Source organism: Nycticebus coucang, chromosome 22 (assembly GCF_027406575.1).
Source record: "Nycticebus coucang isolate mNycCou1 chromosome 22, mNycCou1.pri, whole genome shotgun sequence".
Classification (NCBI taxonomy): domain Eukaryota; kingdom Metazoa; phylum Chordata; class Mammalia; order Primates; family Lorisidae; genus Nycticebus; species Nycticebus coucang.
In genome coordinates this window covers 35967796-35980019 of record NC_069801.1, presented here as the reverse complement: position 1 = coordinate 35980019, position 12224 = coordinate 35967796, and the positions used below count along the sequence as shown (strand labels likewise).

The 12224-nt window shown below is 36.3% G+C and overlaps 1 protein-coding gene across 6 annotated transcripts in view; it reads left to right on the top strand.

The window, feature by feature from the left end:
• Positions 1–12224, top strand: part of FOXJ3 (forkhead box J3) — a 174665-nt gene that overhangs the window by 138775 nt on the left and 23666 nt on the right. For 4 of the 6 annotated variants that reach the window (XM_053576413.1, XM_053576410.1, XM_053576409.1 and 1 more), the window contains 2 exons: positions 2860–2961; positions 11901–12029. In XM_053576413.1, coding sequence (XP_053432388.1) covers positions 2860–2961; positions 11901–12029 — 231 coding nt within the window. The remainder of the gene's footprint in view (positions 1–2859; positions 2962–11900; positions 12030–12224) is intronic. The other 2 variants (XM_053576412.1, XM_053576411.1) reach the window with 1 other exon arrangement.

Genomic DNA, 12224 nt, shown 5'->3' with positions numbered 1-12224 from the left:
TCTGCAGGTTGCCAGCCAGTTCACCCAGCACCATTTGTTAAATAGGGAATCTGAATGTTTTTAATTGGCTTGTCAAAGATTAAATAACGGTAAGTAGCTGGATTCATCTCTTGGTTCTCTGTTCTGTTCCAGACATCTACTTCTCTGTTTTTGTGCCAGTACCATGCTGTTTTGATCACTATTGATTTGTAGTATAGTCTGAGGTCTGGTAGCGTGATTCCTCCTGCTTTGTTTTTATTTTTGAGTAATGTCTTGGCTATTCGAGGTTTGGTTGGAATGCAAATTAATACATTCCTTTTGGAAAGAGATATGGAGAACACTTAGAGATCTAAAAATAGATCTGCCATTCAATCCTGTAATCCCCCTACTGGGCATATACCCAGAAGACCAAAAATCACATCATAACAAAGATATTTGTATCAGAATATTTATTGCAGCCCTATTCATAATTGCTAAGTCATGGAAAAAGCCCAAGTGCCCATCGATCCCTGAATGGATTAATAAATTATGGTATATGTACACCATGGAATATTATGCAGCCTTAAAGAAAGATGGAGACTTTACCTCTTTCATGTTCACATGGATGGAGCTGGAACATATTCTTCTTAGTAAAGTATCTGAAGAATGGAAGAAAAAGTACCAATGTACTCACCCTTATTATGAAACTAATGTAGGACCTTCACATGAAAGCTATAACCCAGTTACAACCTAAGAATAGGGAGAAAGGGAAAGGGAGGGGAGAGAGGGGGAAGGAGGGGGGTTAATGAGATTACACCTGCGGTGCATCTTACAAGGGTATATGTGAATCCTAGTAAATGTGGAATGTAAAGGTCTTAGCAAAATAACTAAGAAAATGCTACAAAAGCTATGTTAACTAATGTGATGAAAATGTGTCAAACGATCTATGAACCAAGTGTATGGTGCCCCACGATCATACTAATATACACAGCTATGGTTTAATAAAAATAAAAAAAATAAAAAAAAAAAAAGAAACCCTGCAGGCCTAGGCTGTATCTCTTTGGGAAGACAATGTCTGGCTGGGTAGGGAGACCCAGGAGCTGGAGCTGAGGCTGCAGAGACTCCCTGCTTTAGAGCAACAGCATGTGGTGGGAGTTGAGAGGAAATTCACGGAGGAGGAAGCCCACTGCTTGGAGACAGAGAAGAGACTTGCCACCGTGTCAGTGATGGTAAACTATGCTCAAAGGACAAGAGACATATATAAGAAGATGGCTGAGGACCTGGCCCAGGAATTGGAGGGAGCCACTTCCATTTATCAGGTGGACATCCTCTTCCATAAGTGATGAGCTGAAGACTGCTGGATGGCTATTGTGTCCACTGAGTGTGATGTCAAATTGCTCAGGAGAGAAATCAACCGCAATAGACAGAAGCTGGCAACCCTGAGGGACACGTTCCAGCCTTTCCCAAGTGTTCCTTTTGCTCCTGGGGCTCCACCCACAGCCCACAGGAGCCCCGAGGTACCAGGGGGACCATGGGCCATCTGCGGCCCCAGGAGGGAGCAGGTTTGCTGCTATGAGGGATCAGGCAACCTGCTGGTTTGATTGTGCTGCTCCGGCAGCTGGGTCCTAAAGGCTATAGCCTTGGGGGAACGTCAGCCAGTGCTTTTCCCTTTGAAGGAAACTTTGATTCATATATTTTTGTTGTTGTTGTTGTTGCAGTTGGTCTGGGGCCGAGTTTGAAACAGTTACCAGGTTCGAACCTGGCCCCTACCCACTGAGCCACAGGTGCCACCCTGATTCAGATATTTTTAGTTAAGTTCCTTAATTCATATTGAAATTTCTCTTAACAAAGTTTGGTAGACAGCATTATAATTGTAAGGTAGTATATTTCAAATATAGATGGTACATGTGGTGTAAAAAAAAAAAAAAGTCAAGTTAAAAAAAAAAAGCTATGGGCTCAGGTGTCCGTGGCTCAGAGGCTAGGGGGCCAGTCACAGACATTGGAACTGGTGGGTTCAAATCCAGCCCAGGCCTGCCAAACAACAATGACATCTGCAACCAAAAAATAGCCGGGCCCTGTGGCAAGCACTTGTAGTCCCAGCTACTTGGGAGGCTGAGGCCAGAGAGTCGCTTAAGCACAAGAGTTCGAAGTTGCTGTGAGCTGTGACGCCATAGCACTCTACCCAGGGCCACATAGTGAGACTGTCTTAAAAAAAAAAAAAAAAAAAAAAAGCTGTAATTAGGTTAAACTACAGAGATTTATTCCTTACGTAAAAATCCAAGCTGATAGGTGGGTTAGAGGGATGCCTTTTAATCTTGTTTTTCCAGTATTTTTCAAGGTTATTACTCTCATCTTTATGGTTAAGCAAGATCACCACCACCATATCTGTTTTCCAGGTTGTAATAAGAGGGAAAGATAAAGTGGTGGACAAACAAGTTCTTTCAAAGACATGATTCAGAAGTTTCACAAGTTAATCCTGCTCAAATGCCATTGGCCACACCTTAGTCACATGAATGCTGTATCTAGCTGCAGTTGAATCTGGAAAGGTAGCCTGTATGTGAACAGCCATTGAGCAATTAACTGTGGAGTTTTGTACTAAAAGGGAGGAGGGGAGAGTGGACATTAGGGGACTAATAATAGTTTCCACTACAGAAGTTTATAATGTTTGCCAAATGCAATCAATTAGAAGAGTTATTAGGGAGTAGTCATACCAGTGGACTTTGTGGTATGAGGTCAGTAGCATACTGAAATAGAGTAGAAGAGATTTCAATAATGATTTAAGTTCATTTTCAGAAACAGAACTGAAGCAGCAGTTGGAGAATTTAATGAAATCCCTTCAAACTGTGTTAAAGTTGCTGGATATGTGAGCTAATAATTATTTATTTTGTTCTTGTATTTTAGGCCTCAACTCCATATAGCATAGATTCAGATTCTTTGGGAATGGAGTGTATTATTTCTGGAAGTGCCTCTCCAACTCTGGCAATCAACACTGTGACTAACAAAGTAATTTCATTTTTTTAAACATTTTAAAATTGTCATTGAGTAATACATTTAATTTGCCTTTATAATAATGATAGAGTTCTATATGCTTGAATTGAAAGATAATATAAATTTGACTGCTTAACATGGCAGCTTGAAAGCTGAATCCAGAGTGCTTTGAGGTATGCGCAAATTAGAAGAAGATAAGTCTCAGGAGAAATTGGAAATTCTGTACTAATTTAAATTCTTGACTCTGTCGGTTCCCATTGATAGAATTTCTCAGCCAACATTTTATTGAATTGGTTTGTTTTAAAGCCATTGATTACCCCTCCAAATATGTGGTTAAATAAAAGACCATTGATTTCTGGGAGCCAGCAAAATAATTTGGTCAGCATCATAGAGTTCACTGGAATAATGGTCTACCTATTTTCATGATATTCAAGTCTAGAAACATACTCAGAAACAGTGCATCCTGGTAGTTTGCTGCCTTTTTTGTTTGTTTGTTTGTTTTTTTGATGCTTGAGTTAAACCTTTGTGACATGTCATTAGATACTGAGTGGGATACAGTTGTCTGTTCTTTACAAGGTAATTTTTTAATCTTTGATCTTAAAACCCTTAATGAGGCTCTGGGAGATTCATGAATTCAGTTTTATTTCTTCTTTTTTTTTTTTTTTTTTTGTAGAGACAGAGTCTCACTTTATGGCCCTTGGTAGAGTGCCGTGGCCTCACACAGCTCACAGCAACCTCCAACTCCTGGGCCTAAGCGGTTCTCTTGCCTCAGCCTCCCGAGTAGCTGGGACTACAGGCGCCCGACTATTTTTTGGTTGCAGTTTGGCCGGGGCCGGGTTTGAACCCGCCACCCTCCGTATATGGGGCCGGTGCCTTACTGACTAAGCCACAGGCGCCGCCCCAGTTTTATTTCTTAATATACTGTGAGTACTTCAAACATCCCTTATTTTCATGCACAGATTCTCTTTCAATCTTGTTCCCATTTTCTCCCTCTAGCTTTCACCTCTTTTCCTCTCTCCCTCTCTTGAATCTTTCCTGCTTTCTCATGCACACACACAAATACAAACATACATACACTTGCACTAATGTAGTACTCATAGGATCCTTTTATTTGTGGAAAGGTAACGGATAAACAGAAGACATATTTTAATCAGAGTAACATAATCAGATTTCCAATTTAGAAAGAAAACTGGTAGCTGAGGTATAGAAAAAATGCTTTTTCTCATATCGGCAATCTGTGGGATGATTACATCACAATCATTTAGGGAGAGTGTGTATGTGCGTGTGATTGGTGGTGGTTGTATTTCTAGTATTCCATTGCAGTCCTCCCAAATCAGTTATTTTGTCCTGTGAATAGGGCTCAGAAATCTGTACCTTAAAAAATTATTTCTAATGGTGCCCATCTATATAGTAATTTCTGGTGAAGTAGAAGGATTAGAATCAGAAATATCTAATACTATTCTTTGCAGTAGTCTAAGAGATGTTGAAAGCTTAAACATGGACAGTTGTGGTTATCAGGAAACAATTAGGGTATAGTAATGCTGGGACTTAATGACCAAATAATGTAGATGGCAAAGGAACTGGAGTTTTTGGACTTATGCATTCAGATATGATAAAACAGCTAGTATCAGACTAACCCTTCTGCCTATTTGTATGTATATAAAATACTGGACAACACAACTCCAATGAAAACAAAATGGGGAGGCTTTGAAGACTTAAGACATCATCAGAACTTCAGGTACCAAGATCCCAGAGAAAAAAGAAACACATTGAGACTAGCTTTGTAAATTTTCCTTTGGTAAATTTCCCATTCTCAATGCATGGCATAGGGGCCAGAGAATAGTAGCTTAGAACAGTAATTAAACTTGGGAGACAAAAACCTGGAGTTTGGGGCTACCAAATAGCCAGGACTTGAAGAGCCATGATCCTAAGGAATCTCAGAATTGAGTTCAGCTTTTTTTTTTTTTTTTTTATTAAATCATAGCTGTGTACATTGATATATTCATGGGGCATCATTCACTAGCTTCACAGACCGTTTACCAAGTTTCACATATACCCTTGTAAGATGCACCGCTGGTGTAATCCTACCAATCCCCTTCCCTCTACCCATCTCCCCCGAGTTCAGCTTTTTGTAAGAAATATCCACATTAGGTGTTTGCTAACACCTAATGTGTATGCTGGGGCTGAGACATAGACAAACAAAGTAGATTTTTCACTGGTCAGAATTCAACAGTCTTATAGGATAGGAGAGACAAATATGGTCTTCAGAAGAGGACGGAGGCATGGCAAACACCCTAGGCTATCAAGTTGGTATCTGAGGATTTTGTTCTATGCGTAAGAGCAAACCAAAATAGATTAGCCTCAACTGTTATTAGAATGTGATATTCTAATATTATTCGTGCCAGAAGAAAATTAAACTCTCCTTAGAGAAAGATAATGTCATCCAGAGCTTATATAAAGCTCTGGATAATTTTCCATAAGTAAGGTATAACATTCAGTCCAAAATTCCCAGGTATGTCAAGAAATAGTACAAAATAATTAAAGATTAAGGGTGGTGGAGTAGGAGAATATAAATGGATCAAGAAGTGGTTGAATATTGATTGTAAAATAAGTATGACTGATACATTCAAGACAATAGATGAATTATAGATAATTTACAAGAGAATTGGAATTTATATGGATGAATTAAGATGAAACTATAGAACTAAAAAATTATAATAACTGAAATTTTCCGAATTTAATAGTTGGGTTTAACAGCAGAGTATACACATCAGCAGAGAGATTTAATGAACTAGAAGGTTAATAGAAAAGAAGCAAATCGAAACACAGAAAGGAAAAGTAAGAAAAATACAGAAAAGGAAATACAGAAAATAAGAGAGATATGGGACACATGGAAAAGATCTAGCAAAGTTATTATTAGTGTGCCAGAGTTGAGGAAGAAAAGAATAGAGAAGAAGCAGTGTTTTAATTTTTAAAAATAACACAACACAGATTTAAGAAGTTCTGGGAACCCTAAGAAGAATTAATAGAAAGAAAATGACATCAGGGAAATTAAAACCAAACTACTAAAAACAAAGAGAAAGAAAAAAACAAAAATCAGAGAAAAACAGGCAACTTCAAAGGATAAGAAACAATGAAAATCAGACATCATAATGAAAGTTTTATACATAGTGCTGAAAGGAAATACCTGCGATCTGTTCCACAATCAAAGAAAATTTCTGTAGAAAGCAAAGATTAAGGGAATATGTTTTTACCAAAACAAAATGTGAGAGAATATGTTACTAGCATAACAGCTCTAAAAAATTAAAGGGAATTAGTTTCCAGATAGAAGGAAAATTGTCCCATGCAGGAAAGAATGGAGACCTCCAAAAGAGTATGTACATCAGTAAGTCTAAATGTATATTTAGTTTTTAAAGCAATGACAACAGTATCATTATAAAACTTAGTGCCTTACAGTCTAAAATACATGTAGAATTAAAATACATGTTACTATTAGTGCAAGGCAGAAAAAAATAAATGAAGTTCACTTCTTTGTGTTCTATGAAAAGTGATAAAAGTACTATGTCAAAGATGGATGGACATGTTGAAATATGTAGTGCAGTTGTTCTTAATACTTCAGTATACACCATTGTCTGAAGGACTTGTTAAAACCCAGACAGCCGGGCCCACTCTGAGAATTTCTGATTCTGGATTGGATTCTGAAAATTTGTATTCTAAGAGGTTCTCAGATGCTGCTTATGCAATTGATCATAGTTCCACACCTTATGAACCACTGCTCTAGGTTACTAAAAGATTTTTAAGTAGTATGGGAAGATAGTAAATGCTTGGTTTATCAAAAGTAGGCCAAAAGGGAGAAAGAAAAGAACAAAGAAAAGGTGGGGAAATAAAGGAAAATAAATAGTATTTGAAGTAATTACATTAGGAATTACATTGAATGTAAATGTGCTAAATAGTCAACTTAAAGATTATCAAAGATATTTTATTATGTAAAAAGAGCATTTTGGATCCTTTCCCTCCTTCTCTTCCTTTAATAAAAAAAAAAAAGAGCATTTGGTAAGAAAGTTACCAACTAAATTAGTATATGCCCAATAACATAGCCTCAAAAGCTAATAGAACTGAAAGAAATGGACAAATCCTCAGTCATGGTGCCAGATTTTAACCCATCTCATTCTACCCATAGAACAAGCAGACTAACTCAACACAACAAACAAAAAAATCCCATTAAAGATATGGAAGACTGAACCACAAAATTAGGAAATTTGACACAATTGACATCTATAGAATGTAATGTACCTAACAGTTGTAGAATATATGTATTTTTAAGTACACATGGAATATTTATGAAATTAACCATATGATATTGATCTATGCTAGATCATAAAGGAAATCTCAACAAGTTTCAGGTGACTGATGTCATGCAGAGTATATTTTCCAACACAGTGGAGCTAAGGTGGAAATCGTAGTGAAAAGATAATCAGAAAATTCCCTCAAAATTTGCAAGTTAAGCAATATAGTTATAAATAGCCCATGGAGGAAAAAAAATCATGATAGAAATTAGAAAATATTTTGAACCGATGAAAAACGTGTAACATATCAAAGCCTCTCTAATGCAGTTAAAGTAGCAGCCTTCATGACATAAACTACACTCCAATAAAAATTGGGTATTAATGATTTAAGCATCTAAAAAAGAGAAAGCACAGCAAATTTAAAGGAGGAAAAGGTAGAAGGTAATAAAAATGAGAGAAGTCCATGAAATAGAAAGCACATATACAATAGTGATAAAGTCAACAAATGAGAAGTTGTTTTTTTTTTTTTGTAAAGATTAATATAGTTGATAAGGGATTTCTGCTTCCAGCCATAGTGGAATAACTAGGTCTGGATTTACTTTGCTGCCAAAAACAACTGAAAAAAAAAATGGACAAAATGAAGTGATTGTTTTCAAGAAATTGGACTTCAAGGCAAAGGACAGTGATTCCTGAGCAGTGGTGAACAAAGATGAACCTTACAATTGTTCCAGATTACCTCCTGGAGGTTTTCAAAGCATAAGACAGGAGTACAGAGGTCCGTATGAGTTGAGGAGGTAGACTTGGGAGATCACAGAAACCAAGTTGTCTAGAGTTCACAGGGAAAAACCAGAGTGCGAGCTGAATAGGAACTGAATTCCAGAGATAAAGAGGGGGTCTCTCTTCAGTCTTTAATTGGATACCTACAGCCCGTGAATGAGGACGCTATCACGGGCTATGTAAAGAACTGCCTGAAAGGATTAAGGTAGACTGTCATTGAGACTCATAAGGTTATATGTAGTCTCTGTTCCCACCAGAGTGGAATACTTGTTAATTCACAGACTATTGGGTGAAGTATTCAGAAGGCTTTTGCCTTGATTAGTCCTAGACTAACTGCTGCCTTGGTCCTTTTGTCACACCTTAAAAGCAAGTTCCAAAAGGATCAAACTATTCCCAGTAATTAGAATTTTTTAAAAAAATATTTTATTGTAATTTGCTAATTCACATTCCATAAAATTTGCCCTTTTTAAAACTTTCCAATTCAAAGTGTGTTTTGGTATAGTCACAAGGTCATATAACTATTACTATCATCTAATTCCAGACCATTTTCATCACTTAAAAAAGAAAACCCTATATCTGTTAGCTGTCACTCAATGCTAATTCTAACCACCCTCTCCAATCTCCTGGTAAACATTAATCTATTTTTTTTCTGACTTTGTGGATTTGCCTACTCTGGACATTTCAAATAAATGGAATCATATAATATATGGCATTTTGTGTCTGATTTCTTTTACTAAGAAGGTTTTCACGGTTCATCCATGGTATAGCATGTGTTAGTACTTTGTTCCTGGTGTCAAGTAATTTAACTGTATTTTAGAAAAAACTCACTTAGAGAAATACAAAAATATCCAGCAAAAATCTGGCAGGCCAATAAAAAATAACCAGGCAGGCAAAGAAGTAGTAGGAAAAAAACCCATAATGGGGAGAAAACTAGTCAATCATAACCGATCCAAAAAAGACATATGATAGAAATAGAATAAAACCTCCACAGTTGACCCCCTCTCTACGTTTACCATTTCCTTAAGTTAGCCTAATTTTCACAGACCAGACATGTCCCACATGTAGTATCAGTACAGTAGGCCTAATTCCTTATGTTGACCACCTTAGTAATTCACAGGTTTATTCCAATCCTTTCATTGGTCAACTTACAGAGGTTCTACCGTAGTTTAGAAAAAGACACCAAAATAGAACTATTTCAGGAAGAAGCTAAAAGACACATTGAACATGTTACAGACACTTACAAGATAAGAGAAAACCTAATCAAACCCTTAGAGATAAAAATTGCAACGTCTGAGTTGAAAAGTACACTGGATAGGATTAGCCACAGATTAAACGTTGTAGACACATTACTAAAGAAGGAAAGATCAGTTAATTTGGAGGTATAGCAATAAAAGCTGACCAAAATGTGGCAGAAAAAAAACTGTTAAAAAAAAAAAAAAAACTTTAGTGAGCCATGGGGACAATTTTAAGCAAGTTAATACAGGCATAATTTAAATTCCTGATGGAAACTTAGATCTACACCAGAGAATGAAGAACACTAGAAATGGCAACTACATGGATAAATACAAAGCTGATTTTTTCCTTATTTAAATCTCTGTTCTGGTGTTTATCAAAGAAGGCAGTTATCTGTTACCTCCACCCAAATAATATATTACAACAGATTGAATTCAGAAATAGATATTAAAATGCAGCTGTTTTCTATTAAGTCAGACTTTGAGATTTATAAAAATGTAAAATTACCACTCATTTTACTTGGGAAAAATTTAGTATTAAAATGTAATTGGGTTCATAATTGTTATTTTAAAATAAATTCATTAAAAAACTTTGAGTTTCAATTTATCATAGACCAATTATTGATATATAAACATAAACAGAAGATCCTTGGCTTCTTAATTTTTAAGATAGAAAAAGGATTTGAGACCAAAGTTTGAGAATTGCTCTTCTATACTTTGATCTGGGCGAATATATGGATGTGCCCATTTTGTGATAATTTATGCACTTTCCTTTATATATTATACTTAATGAAAAGTTTATCATTGGCTCAGCTACTGTAGCTCAGCGGCTAGGGCACCAGCAACATACACCAGAGCTGGCGGGTTTGAATCCAACCTGGGCCTGCCAAACAACAACTACAACCAAAAAATAACCAGGCATTGTGGCAGGTGCCTGTAGTCCCAGCTTCTTGGGAGAAAAGAAGCAAGAGAATTTCTTAAGCCCAAGAGTTTGAGATTGCTGTGAGCTGTGACTCCATGGTACTCTACCGAGGGCAACATAATGAGACTCTGTCTCCAAAAAAAAAATATATATATATATATGTGTATATATATATATATATATAATTTCTCAAAAAAAATAAAAAGCAAGGAAAGAGGAGTTGTCTAAGATGACGGGAGAGTATTTCTGTCTTGAGAGGTAGGTAGGTAATTGAGTATGGTTAGGAGAGAATGAGCAGCCAAGTAGATAATCAAGGAATGCTTATAATTTTTTATACAATTTTATAATACTTTAAGTATTCCTCAGAGTTCATAAGGTTGATTTTTATGAAATTTACACTGGAATTATCTACTAGAAAAGTCTTGGCCAGAATTTTCTTTATTCACTTCTGTTTTTTCTTATACTCTTCTCCCTTGTGTGTTCTTAAACACTAAATTGGTCCTAGCTGATGTCAGTGTGGAACACTTTAGTTTGCATTAGGTATAGAGGCATATAAGCGTAGTTTTTCATGTATTCAGCTTCTTTTGACAAATATTAGTAAGCACTGAACATGATCCTGATTTCAGCAAAGACAGAAGGATGATCAGTTGGTTACTTAATTCAGCAAAAAACCTATTAACTATATATTGAGCAGAAAGCACTTATTGAGAACTCAAGGAGGTAACAGTTGAAAGGTAGACCATAACATCAAATATATTCATTGTGCTGGTGGAAGTAGGACATTAGAAAGGAGTTGGTAGTAGCAACTGAACAGAATATTGAAGGATAGTTAGGCTAGTTTTCATTTTAAAAATACCATTTTTTTAGTTTCTAATTAAAAATTATAATGGTTATTATAGACAGACTCAAGCACTGTAAAAATACACACTATCAAATGTAAAAGTCTTAAGCAGTCTGTGCCCCTGCCAAATAACCATTGTTAACAGTTTGGCATATAGTCTACATCTAATGCATATATTAGCATATTTTAAAATTGGGTCATAAATATAATTTTGCGAATGTGTTGGGCAGTTGAGTTTTCTGTTTTCAGTATTAAAAACACTGTGATGCCTATGATTTTTTGAAAACGTTTTTTTTGATGCCTAAGATTTCAATGGAGTAGGCCTAATCAAAAATAAATTCATGCTTTAGCGAAATATTTAACAGTAAAACTACTATAATCTTCTATTATCAAATGTTAAATGTTTTTAGACAAATTATACCTGGTAATAAATTGAATTTATGTACCTTTAGCATCTTTGTCCTTTAGTTTGAGTGTTTCAAGAAAATTATTTCATGGTGAACATGGAATTAGTGATGAGGGGCCTGGTATTGGGGTAAGAACCAATAAAAAGACCACTGACGTTATGTCTTACTACCACATGCATGCTTAGTTGTATTTTTGTGGAGTTGCCTGTGGCTCAGTGGGTAGGGTGCTGGCCCCATATACTGACGGTGGCGGGTTCAAACCCAGCTCTGGCCAAATTGCAATGAAAAATAGCCAGGCATTGTGGCAGGTGCCTGTAGTCCCAGCTGAGGCAAGAGAATCGCCTAAGCCCAAGAGCTGGATGTTGCTGTGAGCTGTGACGCTATGGCACTCTACTGAGAGCCACAAAGTGAGACTCTGTCTGTACAAAAAAAAAACAAAACTCTTTTTAGGAACTACTTACTCAGTTTTGTCTTTCCTTTTCATTCTAGGTAACATTGTATAACACTGATCAGGATGGTAGTGATAGTCCACGAAGTAGCCTTAACAACAGCCTCTCAGATCAGAGTTTGGCTTCTGTTAATTTGAACAGTGTTGGAAGTGTGCATAGTTATACACCGGTAAGTCTTGGTGAAGTTACTATCTTTGTTGGGTATTCATTTAGTGCTTAAAACTCAGCCAAATGTAATTGGAATGCAAATGAAAAATGAAGATGCATATTTCTCACTTACGCAGAGCAGATTTTACCTTGATAGTGTTAGAATTTGGTACTTACTTTACCAAGTTAGATACATGACAGTGAATTGTTACATATT